Below are 22,432 nucleotides of genomic sequence, written 5' to 3' on the forward strand. Positions count from 1 at the left end.
AGCGACCGTAATAATTTGAATTTCGATTTCAAAATTTCAGAGAATGTTTATTATAATGTATACAGATTTTTTCCGGAAAGTAATAGGACTGAGTCGATTAAAAAAAAATTACTGAACCAATCTTTGCAATTCTTAAAAACTTTCAACTTCAAAAATCGGCTCCTTCTGCGTCGATGCAGCGCTGCACAATTTCCAAGCATTGAATTCATCACGGAAGGCATTCTCCTGAATAGCCTTGAGAGCCGAGATGCATGCTGCTTGGATCCCCTCTTCCGTCTCAAAATGCTTGCCTTTTATCGACCTTTTCAGGCAAGGAAACAAAAAAGTCCGAGGGGCCACATTTGGGCTGTAGGGCGGCTGCGGAAGCGTTGGGATGCCGGACTTGGTTAGGTAGCTGTTTACAAAAAAGGCGGTGTGATCTAGGGCGTTGTCGTGGTGCAACTTTCAATCGGCTGCTTTGTCTTGTCGGATCGTCACAATGTTATGAACTACAGGTTTTGATAAATTTAACATCTGGGCAATTAAACGAATACTTAGTCGACGGTCTGAGTTCAAAACTTTGCGCACACGAGTTACATTGTAGGTGTCTGTCGAAGTCGCAGGTCTCCCAGTACGGTCTTCATCAGCGACCTCTTCCCGGCCATCCAAAAAGACCTGGTGCCACGAAACACACCACTTCTTGTTAAAGCAACATCTGGGTAAGCCTGCTTGATTATATCAAACGTCTCTGTCGCAGATTTACCGAATTTCACACAGAATTTAATCGCGTACCTCTGCTCTAACGAACACTGTATTTTCGGCTTGCACCACTCACAGAAGCACGTCGCGTCGAAAATTTCACACTGAGACGATCCCTTAAGGGAAATGAACCATCAATTCATGGCGATTCGCTAACATGACGCAGCCGAATTGTACTGTTTCATCAGATTATGACTCTTGAAACCGAAACCTTTATTTGCAATGTACTCAGCACATTTGTTTTTGGCTTGGACGATGACAACAACCGATGAGTCGACGTTGCGAGTTTTCGAGAGAAAAGTTCTGCGAAAGATTATGGTCCTTTGCGCGTTAGCCACGGCGAATATCGCATTCGATGGAACGATGAGCTGTACGAGATATACGACGACATTGACATAGTTCAGCGAATTAAAAGACAGCGGCTACGCTGGCTAGGACATGTTGTCCGGATGGATGAAAACACTCCAGCTCTGAAAGTATTCGACGCAGGTGGAGAAGGATCTGGCCTCGCTTGGAATATCCAATTGGCGCCACGTAGCGAAGAGAAGAAACGACTGACGCGCTGTTGTTGACTCGGCTATAATCGCGTAAGCGGTGTCTACGCCAGTAAAGAAGAAGAAGACTCAGCACATTTGACAATTATTTCTGTAGCTTTCGACAACCAGTCTAATTAAAACTAAACCCAATAAAAGAAACTACAGCTGGATACATCGCTATTATAGTTCCTTTTAATCAATCACTTAATTGGCAATTATGTTGTCAGCAGATAGAGTATTTAGAGAGGATGCTCCGCTGCTCTGAGAGAAGTTCGTTGTGTTCCTTAACCGGAAGCATACGGGCTGTAAGTGTTCGACCCAACACATCAAGAGGCATCCTGTTCTCAAGCTTCTTCGTTTTACTTCATTCAGGCGCAAATGCGGCATGGTTTAGAACGGGCCGGCCAATTGCCTTGTATGTTGTCAACAACGTTTGCTTGTCTTTTCCTCCTGAGCAGCCGGCTAGCGATTTGAGCCGGCTGGCGAATGATACACCTAAAATCTAATAATTATTAACAGTATAAATTTTAACGTTACCAACTGTAATGTTAAGGTCCAATCTATACTTCTTCGTCCTGTTCGTGAATAAGATCACTGTGGATTTAATGGGAAGAGTGTTAGGCACCTTGCAGAGAGAAACAAGAAAGGTCGGAGAGATAGACGTTTACTTCCTAACACATGTCATCGATTCCATTACCCATCGTCAATATCATGCGATGTGATGAAAATTTATTCTGGCGGTTCAGGAAATTTCGAATTCTAAAATTTAAACAATAACGGGGCACGAAGACTACACTGCGGGATCCCGCTGTGTTTAAATCCTTACCCACTTTACTTTGTTCACTACCACCTTAACAAACTTGAACTAAATTAAAACGCTCGGTTTATACTTCACGATAATTTTCGCTTTATTTTAGAATATAAATTTCGTTCACAGTTATTAGGCACAATGTATTTAAGAAATCTAATAATTGATAGTGCAATCGACAATTTTGCGTTGTTGTTGTAGTGTATTGAAGTGTGACTTTGTTGACGGGGGGCGCTTGTCTCATTTAGCCAAACTGTGTCAAAAGCTTTTAACAGGTCCAACGCTACGAGGATTGTTCTCTTATAGGGGGACTTTTGGTTTACGGCATAAAATATTTGTGCTTTTATAACACTCCTTTTTGTTGACGGGTTTCAGTAGTGGGACCACTTTTCCAAGGTTCTACACATCGCGTATTTGAAGAGTAGTCAGCTAAAAGTTGAGAATAGATGATTTTAATCGCTTGGAATTTTGCGCATCCGTCATATTACACATCGTTTGTTCTGGTCTGTCGAAGGGTGCAGTGCGAACTGCCAGCTAAAATATATAGAATGTTTTGAGTCCGAGGAGGCATGGTCACCCAAATGAATTTCAAACTTGCCGCAATGTCTCTTCGGATTTGATATGGCCTTAACAGTAGTCCCAAGCTTATTTACACCGGTGGAGAGGTTACAAGACTGCAGGTGATTTACCCTTTTTGTTTAACAAAAGTGCGGTTGTCCACAGAAATAAAGTCAGGAGGTTTCTCGATCGAGATAATTATAGGCTAATGGTCTTATGCGAGGGTTAGCATAGGTCGCCAGGTTATGTTCTTTATCAGACCACCACTAGCGATAGTAATATCGGAAGTAAATAACAAGTGGCAATAATTCTGGTAGGGGCTTCGTAATTTATTTTGCGTAAACCGAATCGTTTGACTGCTCTATCAGGTCTATTCCCTACGAGCTTTTTACAGACAGGAGTGCTAATGATCGTGATGCGTGTTAAAATTGCGTAGAACTAGATGGTTTTCACCTCGAAGTAGCGCATCTATATTCGGGTGAAACCACGTTGGGCAAAATGTGACAGAGGGGGTGTATAGTATATTAATTATTTCGAGCTCGACATTGCCTAACCGGATAGCTGTGCCCTGACATTCAAGGGTAATATCCTTGCGATCGATGTTACTATCGATAAAATGACCTCACAATGCTTACTAATTCCATTGTAATCTGCACAACTCCTCCTCCTTTGTTGGCCCCACAACGGGAGTGGCGGCGCAATGCGTGAACTGGGTGCAGATTACACAGCCGTAGAGGCTAAAATTGCATTAGTTCCATCGCAGCATGTGGTCCACTCCCTCTTTGTCTCAAATCCTGAGCTTATTTCATCTCAAGAACGGTGCTAAATGTAACCGAGGTTACGATGGAACCTTCTAGAGCAAACGCATCTGAAAAATTTCTCCAGGCCTGGGATGGACTCAATGCCAGTACGGATCAGATGCGGAACAACGCTGCGGCTAAAAGTTGCTTCAATGATGACAACTTTAACCTGAAACTCACCAATCCAATAAGTGCTACAGTGTCGGGATAACAGCCGTTGGCCGGATAAAATCGGGTCAATTACGGTAACGTAAGACCGATGTTTCAAAGTATAACACCAAAATTGACATAGGATAAAAAAGAAAAGATTTCTAGTTGAATGAGAATATATTCATTCTGATTTTATTAGTGTTTTGCTAAGATTAATTATTATTCCAAATCGATCCACTATTCTGGGCACATCTGTAACCTTAGCCAACATAGTTTTTTACAACATTGGATCTTAAGTCAAAATTACATCAAATCTCTATGTGTGAGAAGACAGGAAAAAACAGCGTTTAGTATAAACAATATGAATTCTGTAGATTACCCTTTATGTTGAGAAATGCACCCAGTATTTTTCAAAGGGCCATTGACGATATTTCACATGAAGCCATAGGTAAATATTGTCACGTTTACGTCTACTTCAGACCCTTGAGGACGCTGGAATGAGAGTCCCACCTGAAAAAATCGGATTTTTTTTTTCAATTTAAGCGGATTTTCTAGAGTTTCTTATTTCTAACACAGGTATTAGAACTTGTCCAGATAAAATTCGTGATATTGTTAATTACGAACCTATGTAAACTCTTAGAGCATTATGTTTACTTCCGGGACTGTCAGGCGTTTTATAGAAGACTATGCTGCTGTACTCAAGGCTTTGACAGCTTACCTTCGCTGAGAAAACGGAAAAGTGGGTTCATAATATTCAAGAAAGGTAAGAGTTGACTTTAGCCTTCAAGCCCTTTAGCTTTTGAACGAATAAAAGAAATGTCAGCTTCAGAGGATGTTTTACTTCAATACCCAAATATAATCTACCTTTCGAGCTTACAACAGATGGTGCAAAATTATGCACGAGAGCTACTTGCGATTATATGGGCATTAATTATTTGTATGGAGTGAAAAATATAAAAAATTTTACCGACCATCAGCCGCTAATATACGCAATGTCTGGAAAACACTTAAATGCATTTTAAACCGGGAAAAGACAACAAAGTTGCCGATGCGCTTTCTAGACAATTCTGCAACAATTTAAATGCAACTGCGCACAGTGAAGAATCCTTAAGAAACCTTATCAAAACCGTTAATTGTCCTATTAACCAATTCACCGAAAAACCTTTGTTTGCAGCTGTACGTAAGAAACTTGAAATTTCGTGCCACAGTTCCCTTATACCGAGTTATTGATGAGTGCTTTCAAAGAGCCGGAGTGCAAGCAGAGTAGAAAATCATTGTGCTGTCTGTTGTGATTGCAGCATCTCGACGTCAAACTTTCCTTGTGTTTGTTGACGCGTAGCAAGATAGTGGTCCGAGTCAATGCTAACCCCTTGGCGTGTAAATACGTCTAGAATACTGGAGACGCGTCTTACGTCTATCACATTATGATCGACATAGTTTGTTGCTTTACGATCCGGAGACAGCCTGGTAGCTTGATGTATTTTCTTATGTTGGAATCTAGTACTACAGATGACCTTATTTCGGGCCCCGGCGAAGTCGATCAGCCTCAATCCATTTGGGGATGTTCCTTCGTGGAGGCTTTATTTACCGACTGTTTTTTCTTGCCCACCCTGAGGTGAAAGTCGCCAAGCACAATTTTGATATCATGACGTAGGCAGCTCTCGTAGGTGCGCTCCATGAGCTCAAAGAAGACATCTTTGTTCACATCGTCCTTCTCTTCCGTCGGGGCGTGAGCGCAAATCAGCGATATACTGAAGAACTTCACCTTGATACGAATTATGGCTAGACGTTCATCCACCGGGTTAAATGACAGTACTCTTGTACTCTTGTCCTCTTTTATATGGTCACTGTAGTAAATCCCAAAAAGACCTACTCGCCTCAGTCCTTGAACCATGCACTCTAACAAGGACATCAACCAGCTGAGCAGCGGCACCTTCCCAATTAAGGGACTGGACATTCCAGCTTCATGCCCTTAAATCCATATCGCATGGTCGACATAAAATGGGGGTTGTCTAATCTGAGACTGTTTATGCTTTTTTATTGGTAGTGTTTCTTCCGTGGATGTTTCGCCTTTAAACGGATGCTTTATGGCTACCCAGGGGATACTTGGGCAAAGACTGGAAGTCGTGAGCTGCTGAGCCATATGTAAAAGAATCATTTCTGGCCACTCCAAGTGAATGGCAATCAGAGAACTTTTCTCACTTTCGCGAACTTTTTCTTATGACTTCCCTCATATGCGAATTATGAAATTCATTATAAAAACATGTTTATCTGGCTTTCCAAAAATGTGATGTTTCAATAAACTTTAACTGTTTCTGTCTGTTATAGGTATTAAAAATATACGTTTTCAGCTAGTTATATATGTATGTATGTATGTCTCCATGAATAATTTCGTTTGTATTTCTCGGTATTTCTGTTTTAGCAAATTTATTTTTATTCTCGTGTCTATCATGTTTTGTTTGTTGACAAATTGAACAATTATTGACGAATCTTGATTAAACCTTTTAGTTTCGGAATATAACATTTTTCTTTAATGCTTTAAAATTTTCATCGATTCCGCTTTGATTTAATCTATTATGTTCTTTTCCTATAATATTAAAGCTTCTAATTCGTTTTCTATATCTTTTTGAAAAATATTACTTTTTTAATGCTTTAATATTCAAATACTTTATTAAAAATTTCTTGAATTCTTACAAAAACTTTTTGGTTTGGAGTAAAATTTTTTAAAACTTTTAATCTTTAGCTAAATCATTATTGATCATATTTAAATAAAAATTCTTTTTTACTTAAAATATTTTTTTCGTGAATATCTTTAGTTTGTAATCTTTTATCCGTAATTATTTTTATAACTTCCCATCCACTATGAATTGTAGCACATGTCGTCTATTTTCAGATTTTTAGATTTGTATTTTTAAATTAAACTCTTACTTTTTTTTAAATTTTGTTTATTGGTTCTTCATGTTCCTACAAACTTGTACTGAATATCAATTTATCATATAAGTATACTACAAATATTTTATTTATGAATGGTTGTAAAACGTGTAAAATCATTCTTTGAAAAGGTGCTGGAGCATTTTTCTCTCCAAATGGCATACGTTTGTATTCCTAATGGCCAAATTCAGTTGAAAAAGCTGTTTTGTGTCTATCTTTTTTGTCTACTAGTATTTAATGAAATCCTTTCGCTAAATCTAATGTTGAAATATATTGTGCCTCACCAAGTTTATCAAAAATGTGGTCAACGTTCGTTTAATTTCCTGCAATCTATCACAATTCTCCAGTTTTGTACACCTGAGTTGTCCATCTTCTTTGGAACTATCGATAATGAGGCGTTGTATTGTGGATGATTCCTCGTGATGATTCCATTCCTACTTCATATATAACATTCCCTTAGAGTATATACATATAATAATTTTCGTGTATGAGTTATATATAGTATATGTATACATAAAATTTGTTGGATTCCAATCCTCTGGTTTACTTTTTACAACTTAAGATATTTCTCGGGCTTTGATTCCTGCAAGTTGTTTGTTTGGTTGCACCCGAACTTAGCCCTTCCTTACTTCTTTGAACATATTATTATAACATTTTCCAGAAATATTGATTGAATCCATATTATGTATAGAACAATTTTTTGGTTTGAAAGTTAATAAACAAATTTTAAGTCCACCATTTCTGTACAATTTTAAGTGATACTTTAGGTAGTTCGACTACAAAAGCCTAAAGACAATTAGGAAAAAACTCACAAATTAACTGGGCACTAAACCTAAACTGGAAATGAAATACAGTTAAAACTCATTTAAACCAGGGTTCTCATTTACTACTCCGTAGCAGCAAAATTTGTGGAATTATTGCTATGCTATCGCTACCGCTATCACTTTTCCGGGAGCCACAGCATAGTCGTAGCATAACAATGTAAAAGAAGTGCTCTACTCTGCTCCGAGTTTTGTTAGGTAAAAAACTATAGCTGGAGCGGGAGCAAAAAATTAAATTCTGCGCCATGCTCTGGCGTAGCGGTAGCAAAAAATTGGGAGCGGTAGCACAGCAGAGCTAATGAAAATTTTCATGTGCTACAACTCCCGCATGTGTTTATTGTTTTTTTTCTTTTTTTGCTATTTTCTGTCATAATATTTGAATTAATTGAATAATTCAAACAAAAAAATGTTATGCAAATCATTTTGGCACTTGTTGCGTCAAGTGACTTTATAAATCTAAAATCAAATATTTTAAGAAATATATTAATAAAGTCAATTAGATAATAATTGAATAAATTATACATATATATTTTTTTATTATGTAAAATATTTACCATTTTTATATTACCAAAAACATCATCTATTCCTAATGTATTACAATACTCAATTCTATGAATTTTCGAAATTAATTTTAACTACATTACTTTCCCCTTTTTTATATACATTAGGGTGTTTTTTTTTAACTATTATTTTTTTTCAGTTTCCTTGAAATGTTTAGCCCTAAATATTAACATTAAAAACTGGACCAAGGCATGTAAAAATTGTCCATAGAAAATACACGACAATCCTGATTTCTTATCTTTAAATTCCTACAGATCAGAAGTATTGTAAGGCATCGCTTGACTTTAGACGCATGTTTCTCAGAATTGTTCACTCTACAAAAGTGCCCACAGCAACAAAGTCGAAACTCACACCGGCGAGGTATTACGGGGCTCTAAACTTGATTTTTCCAAGAAATTCGCATTTGCACGAAATGTGAAGAAGAAGAGTGATCAATTCTGAGAAACATGCGTCTAAAGTCAAGCGATGCCTTAAAATACCTTTAAAGATAAAAAATCAGGATTGTCGTGTATTTTCTATGGACAATTTTTACATGCCTTGGTCCAGTTTTTAATGTTAATATTTAGGGCTAAATATTTCAAGGAAGTTTTTGTATGGTATTTCCAAGGTAAATAAATGGTAAATATTTTACATAATAAAAAAATATATATGTATAATTTATTCAATTATTATCTAATTGACTTTATTAATATATTTCTTAAAATATTTGATTTTAGATTTATAAAGTCACTTGACGCAACAAGTGCCAAAATGATTTGCATAACATTTTTTTGTTTGAATTATTCAATTAATTGAAATATTATGACAGAAAATAGCAAAAAAAGAAAAAAAACAACAAACACATGCGGGAGTTGTAGCACATGAAAATTTTCATTAGCTCTGCTGTGCTACCGCTCCCAATTTTTTGCTACGCTACGCCAGAGCATAGCGCAGAATTTAATTTTTTGCTCCCGCTCCAGCTATAGTTTTTTACCTAACAAAACTCGGAGCAGAGTAGAGCACTTCTTTTACATTGTTATGCTAAGGCTATGCTGTGGCTCCCGACAAAGTGAGAGCGGTAGCAAGAGTAAAATGAAATGCTATGGGAGTAGCGTAGTTTTTCAAACGCTGATTTAAACATTATCATTAAACTTTATCTGTATTTTTTATTCACAAAAATTTACAAAACATCTTCGTCGTTTGAGTTGTTGCACGCTGGATTTCCATTCCAACAAAATCGCTTGGAATGGACTGAAATACAAGAGTCAATTAATTTTTCACTAAACAGTTAATATTCAATTCACATTTGGTGAGATATAAAATAAATGACCGGACCAATTTGGCGATTATAACAACTCTAGAAACGAAATGTATTTACATACACAATTTTGTTGTATTAACTATAAATGCCTTATTTATTTGTTTTACAACCCGTTAAAATGTCTCTTTAAACTGTCTGTCTGTCTGACTATTGTTTTTTATACCACATTTCACCTTCAAGTGAATATCTTAATAGTTTCTAGAATACGGTTGATATTAATTTATAAGTGTCTTGCGTGAATTGGTTATTTATTAAGTCCCGAATGGAATGTATGTAAATTGACTGTTGGTCTGCAATAATAAAGGTTTTAGTTATGAACAACAAAACACCAATAATAGTATACCTTTATGAATGTTTCGGCTTCGTGTTTTATATATGGATATATTTAAATTATTTTTCAATTAAATAATTATCTAAAAGGTTTATCTTCTAAAAAGCGAATTTTTTTACAAAATGTGTTGAAAAATAGCTAAATGTATTTGCGATATGTGTTGGTACTACTCTTTGACCATAGGCTGCGCTCTTTTTATACTTTTACAACATATAACCAATCAAAACCGACATAATAAAATTTCAGGTTAAGACATACCTAAATTTTATATCGTGCGGGTGGGGATAGATATCGAGAGTTGAAGAGGAAAGCGAGACGCATTTGCAGACAGAAAAATGAAGAGGCCGAAATGGATGGGTATGAAGAGCTTGACAAGTATAACGCCAGGAGAGCGAACCGAAGCCCCAATCGATGACGATGGAGCAGACGTTCCATTGGCCGACCATGCAATTACTCGCCTGAAGAACAAAAAAACGGTGGGGCCGATGGATTGCCGGCCGAGCTATTCAAACACGGTGGCAAATAACTGATAAGGAGCATGCATCAGCTTCTTTGTAAAATATGGTCGGACGAAACCATGCCCAACGATTAGAATTTAAGTGTGCTCTGCCCAATCCACAAAAATGAAGACCCCAAAATCTGCGCTAATTACCATGGGATAAGCCTCCTCAACATCGCGTATAAGGTTCTATCGAGCGTATTGTATGAAAGATTGAAGCCCACCGTCAACAAACTGATTGGGCCTTATCAGTGTGGCTTTAGACTTGGCAAATAAACAACCGACCAAATATTCATCATGCGCCAAATCTTGGAAAAGACTCGTGAAAGGAGAATTGACACACACCACCTCTTCGTCAATTTCAAAGCTGCTTTCGACAGCACCAAAAGGAGCTGCCTTTATGCCGCGATGTCTGAATCCCCGCAAAACTAATACGGCTGTGTAAATTGACGTTGAGCAACACGAAAAGCTCCAACAGGATCGGGAAGGATGATATTGATATCACGGCCTCAACACCCGCGCCATTGGTTCTGCTTTCTCTAGACTGGACAAGGGAAGCAAGTGGGCAGTGAACGAGGGCAAGACGAAATATCTCCTGTCATCAAACAAACAGCCGTCGCACTCGCGACTTGGCTCTCACGTCACTGTTGACAGTCATAACTTTGAAGTTATAGATAATTTCGTCTATTTGGGAACCAGTATAAACACCACCAACAATGTCAGCCTGGAAATCCAATGCAGGATTACTCTTGCCAACAGGTGCTACTTCGGACTGAGTAGGCAATTCAGAAGTAAAGTGCTCTCTGGACGAACAAAAGCCAAACTCTATAAGTCACTCATTATTCCCGTCCTGCTATATGGTGTAGAGACTTGGCCGATGACAACAAGTTATGAGTCGACGTAGCGAGTTTTCGAGAAAAATGTTCAGTGAAAGATAGATTCAAAATACTGTGTTCAAGGTGTACGGACGTGTTTTTAATTCGCTCAGTGAATTCTGTGATTAAAACGGGAACCACCAAAAATTAAAAAAAAAAAACAAAAAAGTGATTAAATAGAAAATAAACAAATAGAAAACAGTGCACACAAGTTGTTAAATTAAACATAAACAAATTGTGCACGAAACAAAAAGTAAAAACAAAAAAAGACAAAATAATCAAACAAACAAAATGAGTGCTACTCAGCCTCAACAGCCAGGCCGTAGGCATTTTTTAAATGCCCACTTGAGCTTTGTCGAGCCAACAACAGTAACTCCTGGCAAAAACAAAATTAACGGCGATGACTAGCGATGTAATCAAGCGCAGCCAGCAGAAGCAGCAGAGAATAGTAAAAGGGCAGCAACAAATGCGCTGGCAACAACTAGTATGCGGGTACCAACGCAAGGTGAGAATGTATCAAGGCAAAAAGAGCCGTCTGTTCAGACTGGTATTGATCGCTATATTAACGTAAAAAGGAAACTAAGTCCAGTTAAATCAGCGGTTAATACCAAAAAATTTCAACCAGGCACGCCAAATGGTAAAAAGCCAGAAATCCCAAATGGCAACAGATTTGCCATACTAAGCAATGGTTCAAACGACGATGCGAGGGGTACCACCGCAGTCGTTAATTCCAAACCAATATATTTGCGCGAGCGTAGCAGTAATACTCTTATTGCGAAATTAAGTGAAATTGTAGATACTAACAATTTCCATATAGTGCCTTTGAAAAAAGGCAATATAGATAAAACAAAAATTCAGTCCTACACTGAAAAAAGTTTCATGGAAATCGTAGTCTTCGGTAGACTCTAACGATGTGAAAGAAGCACTGGAAGAAGGTGGTTTTAGCATTAAATCAGTAGTAAATATTTTTAACAGGAACAAAGTCCCACAACCAATGTTCAAAATAGAACTGATGGCAAATTGTAACCAACTAAAGAAATACACCCGATTTACAATTTAAAACATTTGCTCCATCATAGAATCACCGTTGAGGAACCACATAAGTGAAATGGTCCAGTACAATGTACAAACTGCCAAGAGTATGGCCACACGAAAGCGTATTGCACTCTACGCAGTGTCTGAGTGGTGTGTGATGATCTACATCCTACTTAAAAATGTACTCTTAAAAAAGAGGATTTAAGTAAAAAATGCAGCAATTGTGGCGGAAATCACACTGCTAACTACAAGGGTTGCCCTGTATATAATGATTTGAAATCGAAGTTGTCACAGAGCATTCAAGCACGTCGTAACCAAATATTGAATATTCCTCCTAATGAAAATTTTGAAATCCCCGTCCATATATCAAAACCAGTTAATCCTAAAGACAATGCTACACAAGGGAGCTATGCAAACGTGGTGAAAGGCAATACTGCACAAATGCAATTGCCCCAAAACCAACCAAATAGAAGCGTTGAAACAATGATTTTCAACCTTACCCAATGTATGATACAATTTATGGCTTCAATGCAAAATATGATTCAAAAGATAATCAAATCACAAAACCAAATGTTGCAAACTTTTTTAATTAAAAAATGAGTGTATTGAACCTTTGTTTATGGAATGCTAACGGTGTTAACCAACATACGTAAACTGGAACTTGTTAGATTTCTGGATGAAAATTATATTGATGTAATGCTATTGTCAGAAACTCATCTTACAAACAAAAACAATTTCTTTATACCGGGATTTAGGCTCTATGTTACAAACCACCCAGATGGAAAGGCACATGGAGGAACAGTAGTGTTGGTTAGAAAACGGTTAAATCAATTGAAATCTGCTGCACATAAATTAAAAAAGCGCTTAAACCTGAGGAAGAATTGAACACCGAAATGTATATAAAGAAACTGTGTCCAAATTCCAACAAACAAACCTCCCTTTGGAAAGCCCAAAAGTCCATGAAGCCACCAACTGACTCCAACATGCCTATACGAGACTTGGGTGGAAATTGGGCTCGGAGTGACGAGGAAAAGGCAAATTGTTTTGCAAATCACCTAGAAAAGGTATTTCAACCCAATTTGCCAAAGAACAACTTTAAGCTGTCAATCTTACCCAACACAGCTAAAGAGTCGCTCAAGTCTTTTAAGACTTCACCTTCTGAAATTATTGGAATCATCAAAGAACTTAATCCAAAAAAGTAATAATATTTCCCCAAAAATGCTAATTGAGTTACCAATTGTTGCTGTAGAGGTGCTCTCTTTGCTCTTCAATGCAATTCTTAGTTTCGGATATTATCCAATTTCATGGAAAAAGTCGCAGATTATCTTGATAGATAAACCTGGGAAAGTTTTCTACCCTGTCTTTCTAAAGTATTTGAAAAAGTATTACTATCAAAGATGTCTCCTTTCCTCCGCGAAAATAATACAATACCAATGCATCAATTTGGATTTCGTGAACGAAATAAGGAAAGCATTTGAGCACAGGGAGTACTTTTCAGCAATATTTCTAGATGTAGCTCAGGCGTTCGATAAGGTGTGGCACGAAGGTCTTTTATATAAGATTAAAGAAATTTTACCTTTAGAATTGTATAAAACATTGGAGTCTTATTTAAACAATAGACAATTTATGGTGAAAATAGGAGATTTCATATCTGATGGAAGACAGATAAGGGCTGGTGTACCACAGGGCAGCGTTTTAGGCCCAACTCTATACATCATATATACAGCAGATCTTCCAACTGCTAACAATGTATTAACTTCAACTTTTGCGGATGACACAGCTATATTGAGCCGTAACAACTGCCACATTCTTGCATCAAGAATATTAGCGGAGCATTTAAATTCTGTCGAAGAATGGCTAGCGAACTGGCGAATTAATGTGAATGAACAGAAGTGTAAGCATGTTACATTTTCGCTTAGACTTTAGTACCCCAAGTGAACTAAGTAACATATCTTGGTATTCACTTAGATAGAAGGCTTACGTAGAGAAAACACATCTTTGATAAAATAACATGTATGAAGATTAGAGCTGCAAATTTAAATTGGCTTTTAAATAATTAGAGCTTTTATTTAGCCTAGACAATAAAGTGCTTTAAATAATACCGAAAATACCGGCTAGTTGGCGCTGAAAGCGCGTAGTTCTAGTTTTATTCGTCGCATCGGGTCATGCTATACCTTTTTGGAAAGCTCATTTCACGCGCTAACACGTGTTTTGATTGTCGTTGCTTTTAAGTCGTTCGTAAGTTATAGCGTCGCAAACATAGAGCAAAATAAAGAGAAAATACGGCATATTTTACAGTACTACTACGATAAAGGCAAAAATGCATCTCAAGCCGCCAATAAAATTTGTGCAGTTTCTGGACCCGATACAGTTTCCATTTCCACCGCACAACGATGGTTTCAACGTTTTCGTTCTGGTGTAGAGGGGGTCGAAGATGCGCCATGCTCCGGAAGGCCTGTCGTCGAAAATTGCGATAAAATCGCTGAATTGGTCGAAAGAGACCGGCATAGTAGCAGTCGTAGCAACGGTCAAGAGCTGGGCATGAGTCACCAAAAATTCATTTCAATTAAAAAAAAAAAAAAAATTCAATAAAAATACCGCAAGACTTTTTTGACAACCCATTATTACAAAGGATCCAATCGAAAATGCTTAGAACAATTACGTGTTCACCGAGGTACGTGCGTATCGAAAATATCCATAAAGACCTTGGTATTCCTATGGTAAAGAAAGAAGTAGAAGATAGCAGAATTATATATATATCTAAACTACGAGATCACCCAAACCTTTGGCTAAGGCTTTGGTACATTCCTGCGATCAAACACGCCTTAAAAGAATTATTACCAAACAGCTCAATCACTTGCTTGAGCCTGTCTAGTTTTTAAATAGACTTAAGATTTTAAAACTTATTGTTAGGCTTAAAAACAAGCAGATTCAATAAATAAAATAATATTGAAAAAAAGTGAAAGATTTATGGTTCTTTGCGCATTAGCCAAGGCGAATATCGCATTCGATGGAACGATGAGCTGTATGTGATATACGACGACATTGACATACTCGTAGTTCAGGGAATTAAAAGACAGTGGCTACGCTGGCTAGGTTATGTTGTCCGAATGGACGAAAACACCCCAGCTCTGAAAGTATCCGACGCAGTAACCGCCGAGGGAAGCAGAGGATGATTAAGATCTCCATTCCGTTGGAAGGACAAAGTGGAGAAGAACCTGGCTTCGCTTGGAATATCCAATTGGCGTCACGTAGTAGAAAAGAAGAAACGACTGGGTCATTGTTGTTAACTCGGCTATAATCGCGTAAGAAGAAGAAGTATGTACTGCACACCACATTTGGTTGTTTTTATCTATACAATGCAATACATGTGTGTTTTGTGTGTGTGTTATCGCATTGTTTATGCTGTATGGTTTGGGATTACTTTCAAGTGCATTGCCTAAATGTACTATATCTTATGAATAGATTATCGTATGTATACATCTTCACATAAGAAATATATTTGTATTGTTGTAAGTTAGAGTGCATGCGTATTGCATATTAATGCATACGTGCCTCATATATGTGGGTGTGTTGCATATAAATGAATATATTTTTATGTGATTATTTATGTACGTATGTCCAATATCTTTGAAAATAGATATTTAACATTAGTGGACTGTGTTTATAATATCTATTAAATGGCACCCCTTGGCACCAAAGCTCATGTTAATTTTTGAACACTTGTATCAATATAATAAAGGGTTGAGGTTTCCAACTTTTTTAAAGAAAACACACAGCATTTTTAAATTTATTCGGGAATAATTGTGCCCATGATTTTGAAAGTGGTATAGGTCATATTTTTTTTGTTTCGAGAAATTTAGAGTTTTGAATTTTAAAGGATTAAAAAATATTCTTGCATTATGGATTATGATTTTACGACAGTAAAGTAGTCCCAACAAAGAAGTATTTATTATGATTGTGAAATTTACAGCCATTTTTAAAAGAAAATGTGAAGACATGACAAAATTACTTTGTGAACACACTGACTTATACCACTATCAAAACGAACAATATCTGAGAATATCAGAGAACACTTAGATCTGGCAAAGAACCTGATACATGCACCTTGCCAGTACTTCGCCGCCGTATTTAAATAGTTTGGCCGGTAATTCACTGCTCCCTGCCACTTTGTTGTTCTTCAGACGGATAATTGTATTGGAACCTCATCATAATCGGCCAATGGAACTTTTATTTCATCATCATCGATTGAAGCCTTTTTTAGACGCCGCATCTTTTCGCGGAATTTTCGAGCATTATCCCTATCGGACAACTTCTCAAGCTCACTAATTTCGGCTTCTTTTTCATTCTTCTTATGCATATCGTATTCCTCTTCAATTCTCGGTATCCGCTGGTGTTGTGATCGATCGCTGGATAGGCTATACGCCGTCCCACAGTTCCCTTATACCGAGTTGTTGATAAGTGCTATTGGAAAGTAGGGGTCTTAGTCGAGTAGAAAATCGCTTATGTGTTGATTGGGATTGTAGTTTCTCGGCATCGTACAGTATCTATGTCGTGGCGGGGGCAGTCGTTATATGCATCAGGATTCGACAATTGAGTCTTCATACCACAAATCCCACGTCGAATTTGCGCTTCTTTATGGCCGCTATAGTAAATGTAAATAATAAATAATACTCGTATCCGTCCTTATCCCGTCCTTCGTATTTCTTAGACGACGATGACGTCAGTTTTTACTTTTACGAAGACATCTACCAGCTGGGCACTTTCCTAATTTAGGGACCAGACATTCCAGGTGTATGCCTTTAAATCGTAGTCCTTATTACGTTTGCTGTGGTCGTCATCAAAAGTGGGGTCTTTCATCCGAAGCTGTTGTTTCCTTTCATTGCGAGTATTGTCTACATGATGAGTCCCAAACCCAGCGCACAACATAGCTGACGAGTAGTATAAAGTTTTCTACGCATATATAATATATAGCGAGCTGCAATACGTATATTATTTTCTCTTAAGGGGCTATACCAGTGTGACGCATGATATCCGTGAATTTGTTTAAGAGAAAGTACGCTATTGAATATTTCGCACTTCCTTGAATGTAATAAGGAATATTTTCAGCTATATTTTAAGATTTTTTTTTTACAAAAATGTTGAAAAATAACGGAGTTATGGGCTGTCTTCGGAGGTGCCAAAAAAAAAGTGATCCAAATTTGAAAAGCTTATTAAACTTAAAGATATTTCCTATACAATGAATCTTTAAAAAATATCAAAAATTAACAAAATGGTGTCATTTTGAAAAAAAATTTCGCTTTTTTTAGGAAAAAAATGGTCGTTTTTTAATGCCAAATTGACATTTTCAACCAATTAAAAAGATTGTAGGTCATTGTATTGTAAATGTATTCAAAAATACTCAGTTTTAATTTGAAGTCGATCGGTCAATTAATCGTTGAGTTATGATGTCAGCAATGTTGAAAAATGTCGTTTCGAGAAAAACGCATTTAAAGTTTCACTTATATATGTTTGCATCTCCGAGCGGTCGCTCTTTAGAACGCTGCCATCCAAAAACTATTCAAGATACGATCCTCCCCGATTTCACAGGATATTTATGAAAATATAAGCTATCGAAAAAACAAATAAAAAACAATTTTTTGGAAAGTGTCACACTGGTAAGCCCCTTAAGGGGGGAACCTGCTTTAGAAGCTTAAAAAAATAATTTTTTTTTGCTTACATCTCTTTAAAAATTATCTAAATATCTTTTCCCAAGGTAATAGATTGGAATTCAAAATATTGTCGAAGTTGGAAGCGAAATAGTGACCGAGCGTCTAGCAGATATATTAGCACTTGGGGAGAAAGCGAAAACTTTGACCCGCGATTTCTCGGTTTTTCATTTTAACGATTTTTCTTGATTGGCGGGCATGATAGAAAAAAAACTAAACGTTGTATGGAATTGGAGCAAAGTTTATTATCTCTGGCATTAAATTAACTTCTAGTTAAACTAAAAAAAAACTAATAAATGTCAAGTTTGAACATAAGTTTAAACATATAGTAAAATTGGTTTGGTTAAAAACCCCTTTTTTTAAATTGAAAAACAATTTATAATTTTACACTTTTTTTTAATTTTCTTAGTTCAACTAGAGCATAAGTTATTAGCAAATAGGAATCTCTTTGAATTTTTTGTTTCCGATAGAAAATGCGACCTGCATTCTGCCCACCGTCCAACAAATGTACATGCGAGATGCATCAGGCAATTGCTTCCCAAAGGCAGAATATCAAAGATTTCGTATTCCAAAAAATTTATAAATAATGTCTAAATATATAACTATAAACTCTAGAAATTTCGCTTTAATCAATTATTTTATTCCCTCCCAAAAAAATCTTCAAAAATATCGATTTTTTCAAGCCTCTAAAGCAGGCTCACCCCTTAAAGGATCGTCAAAGTGTGACTCTCCGAAAAATCATCTTCGAACTTTCGCGATTTTTTTGTTAAAATCAACTAATCAGTCCGGCAAATACAAAATGTTTTTTTTTATATTTATTTATTTGGTATAATATTAAAATAAATTTTGAAATGACATCTAAGAAAAAAGTCCTCTACGATGTCCACGATTGTGGCCGCAAATTTGATCTAAAACAAAGATTTCAAAATGATTATTTATCTGTAGGAAAATCGCTACCGCGCTATGGCACATTTTTCTTTTTTTTAATTTGACAAAATTGCGGCGTTTGAACAAAAAGTATCGAATTTTGCCTTTTCTTCGACTGTTTTTCGTAGAACAACAAAAAGCTTCCATAGCACGATGATGTTAAAAATGCTTTTTCCAAATTAGAACAAAACTCTTACTTTGAGAGTGGAAACCGTTTTCAAAAACACCGTTCTGAGAAAAACGCTATGTTCTACAATAAACGCTGTAGCGACCGTAATGACCGTTTGAATTTCGATTTCAAAATATGACGGAATGTTTATTAAAGTGTATACTGCATTCATTGTAGCATTTCATTTCATTTTATTATATATTATTTATTTATATATTAAATGATTGTTAACATTTACAGCAACTTTACAGAGGAACAACTTTCCAAACATAACAGTCTAATCTTATTCAGCATTAAAGACAAAGACCTTTTTGGTATGACCAGCCAATACATAGGAGAGTGTTACATAACTTTTGCTGACCTCATGGCAAATGAAAATGAACAAATTCATATGGAGCTATCTCGACCACAGTACATAGGTAAATGAAAGTAATATTGCATTTTTTCACCTATATTTACCAACTTTTATTTGCAGAATCGGAAACTATTCGTGCGTTAGAATATAGACAGGGTGACAAACAGGCACGTGATTTTTTAAAAAAGTTAAGAAGTAAAATGTGAAATTATATCAAGACAAACGTTTTATTAATAACTATGTTTATTAGGTTGATTAAAAAAAAAATCGTTTGGTACTCGGAAAAATAGGTTCCTAGACACCTCTAAAAAAGCCTCTCCATATATGAGTTTCAAATTGTAACGGGAAGGTTCTTCTACATAGAGTTTTCTATTTTTTCTTATTATCAGATAGAAAAATTTATATCTCGCTCAATGCTCTACAAAAGGTAAACCCAACCGTTTAAAAGATATTAACGGTTGAAGTTTGATTATTTTTGAGAAAATTTTTTATTTCTTATGAATTTTATAACTCAATGAAAAAGAATTATTATGAATGATGAAACTCATAGTTTTGTAGGAAATTTACTGCTCTATAAAAATGGTCTCATATGATTTTTCGATTAAGTTAAGCGTTGATATTCGTCGTCAAACATCAATGCATATTAAGGTGGATAAAAAAAATTTTTTTTTTCCTTTGGTACTCTGAAAAATAGGTTCCTAGACACCTCTAAGAAAGCCTCTCCAAAAACCTATGAGTTTCATTATTCATAATGATTGTTTTCATTGATTTATAAAATTCATAAGAAATAAAAAATGTTTTCCAAAAATAATCAAACTATAACTGTTAATATCTTCTAAACGGTTTACGGGGTTTACGAAAAAATCATACGAAGCCTTTTTGTAGAGCATTCAATTTCCTAAAAATCTAAGAAACAAGATATTTTTTCAATTAGTTGGAAGCGAGATATAAATTTTTTCATCTGATAATAAGAAAAAATAGAAAACTCTATGTAGGAAGACCTTCCCGTTACAATTAAGAACTCATATTTGGAGAGGCTTTCTTAGAGGTGTCTAGGAACCTATTTTTCCGAGTACCAATCGAATTTTTTTTTTTTTGAATCACCTTAATGTTTATATATACATTATATTTTTATATTATTAATATGTATATTAAACTTTTACTTAAATAACGACATGTCTTTAATTGTTTGTTTTGAATTGAAAATAGTAGAATAAACTTCGATAAATGTGAGTGTGTTCAGAAACATTTCTTTTCCATTTCTAAATTTTTTTCCTTCCTCTCAATAATAAAATAAAATAAAATTTTTACATTCCATTTTGGTCTGAGTGGGCCGATTAATGAATCAAGAGATGCCAACGGAGCTCTTATCCGTTCCCATTCCGCAGATATTTAGACTGAAGAATCTGCCCTAGCGAGCTCATCAGCCTTACAGATTCCTGCAATACCGCAATGGCCGGATGCCAGTCTAATGATAAAGAAAAGCCCGATGCTACAGATAATCTCGTAGTCTTAGTTTTTCCCTAGTTTTGAACGCACAGTCAGCGAATTCAATGCTAATATCGCTACCCTAGAATCGATGTGGATGGTCACCATTGTGAAATAAGTTGCGTCTCGGAGCTTTATATCTACTTCTTACTTTAAAGCAGCTCTTTTGGCTTGAAATACGCTACCTCAAAGCCGCAAGAATATATCCCAATTTAAAGGAGTTCAAAAGCGTAATGGCTCGCTGCAGCTGTGCTGGTATGATACTATCCGACCCAGGGGATGAGTTGATCGCCCATATCAGGAGACGTTTATCCAGAAGGTTTGACAAGTAAGCACAGTCGGTTTCAGGCATTCCGAGGGGTACTATCAAATTGTAATAATATTATTTAGGGTTAATATTATTGAGCAAAATAATATTTGTTATATTGTACGCACGAAATAAAGGTATAAAATTGGCACACAAAAGATTTGAAGGACAATCGCAATTTTTCCTCATGGTATTTATTTCATATTGGTGTTTGCTTTAGTGTGTATTGTCGCTACAGCGTTCGCTACCAACAAATATTATGCTAATGGGTACGTTATTCGTACGTATATGTGTATGAGTCGCGGATGTACTTGTATTTATTTATACCAAATATAGAATTTTAGTTCAACGATAATAGTGCAATAGCCGACGGCAAAATATATGTATGTATATATATTATTATTATTATTGCACTTCTTTTCTTGGGTAAGTAGATGTATATCAGTAAAATTATAATTAAATAGTGCAAACTAAAATTTTGTCTAACCCAACAAAGCCAAATAAATAGAACTTAAGTACAAAAATTGGCAGTTGGTTTTTTTTACTAAATGTGGTCCTACTTACAGCTTTTTATACTTTTGCAACCAATTGCTACAGAGTATTATAGTTTTGTTCACCTAACGGTTGTTCGTATTATCAACTAATTGAGATAGATATAGGGTTATACAATATACGAGGGCTGTCCGATAAATAACCGACCTAACCATGATGCACGCGACTTTTTCAAATTTTTTTTTTTTTTTTTTCTACATAGTCTCCTTGTAACTCCACACACTTCTCCCAGCGATGCTCCCATCTCTGCAACCCTTCCAAATAGTACTTGGCGTCTTTGTCTGCAAAATACGAGTTCACGAAAGAGATTGCCTCCTCATTTGACGAAAATCTCTGGCCGCCGAGCGCAGTTTTAAGTTGAGGAAACAAAAAAAAGTCGCTTGGTGCTAGATCCGGTGAATAAGGTGGATGGTCAAGCAGTTCGAACCGCAATTCGTGGATTTTCGCCATGGCGACTGTTGAGGTGTGAGATGGTGCGTTGTCTTGGTGGAACAAGACTTTCTTATTTTGCAAATGTGGTCGATTTTTCGAAATTTCTTCCTTTAGCTTTTCCAATAATGATGCGTAGTATGCTCCTGTTATAGTTTTTCCTTTTTCAAGATAGTCGATAAAAATAATTCCATGGCTGTCCCAAAAAAATACTCGCCATCACTTTCCCAGCCGAATACACAGCTTTAGGTTTTTTTGAGGCTGGTTCCCCCTTTTCAATCCACTGTTTAGATTGGTTTTTTGTTTCGGGCGTATAATGATGAATCCAAGTTTCGTCTACAGTGATCAATCGGCGCCAAAAACGGGTTTTATTGCCTCTAAACTGAGCCAACAGAGCGCTGGAAATGTTCATGCGCGCACGTTTGTGGTCTAGCGTAAGCAAACGCGGCACCCAACGCGCGGACAGCTTTCTCATGCCCAAATCTTGGTTTAATATGTGACAAACAGTTTCTTTTGACATCTTCATGATCTCAGCTATTTCCCTAACTTTAATC

The 22,432-nt window shown here is 36.3% G+C and overlaps 2 protein-coding genes across 10 annotated transcripts in view; one reads left to right on the forward strand and one right to left on the reverse strand.

The window, feature by feature from the left end:
- Positions 1-19,514, forward strand: part of LOC105232869 (protein unc-13 homolog 4B) — a 153,860-nt gene extending 134,346 nt beyond the window's left edge. For all 9 annotated transcript variants that reach the window (XM_049449861.1, XM_049449862.1, XM_049449866.1 and 6 more), the window contains 2 exons: positions 18,988-19,166; positions 19,223-19,514. In XM_049449861.1, the coding sequence (XP_049305818.1) occupies positions 18,988-19,166; positions 19,223-19,308 (265 nt within the window). In that variant the 3' untranslated portion in view covers positions 19,309-19,514. The remainder of the gene's footprint in view (positions 1-18,987; positions 19,167-19,222) is intronic.
- An 895-nt stretch (positions 19,515-20,409) lies between these two features.
- Positions 20,410-22,432, reverse strand: part of LOC125776627 (uncharacterized) — a 518,523-nt gene continuing 516,500 nt past the window's right edge. The window contains exon 3 of the mRNA XM_049450064.1: positions 20,410-21,643. The gene's annotated coding sequence lies outside the window, so the exon portion shown is untranslated. The remainder of the gene's footprint in view (positions 21,644-22,432) is intronic.

Source organism: Bactrocera dorsalis, chromosome 2 (assembly GCF_023373825.1).
Source record: "Bactrocera dorsalis isolate Fly_Bdor chromosome 2, ASM2337382v1, whole genome shotgun sequence".
Taxonomy (NCBI): Eukaryota; Metazoa; Arthropoda; class Insecta; order Diptera; family Tephritidae; genus Bactrocera; species Bactrocera dorsalis.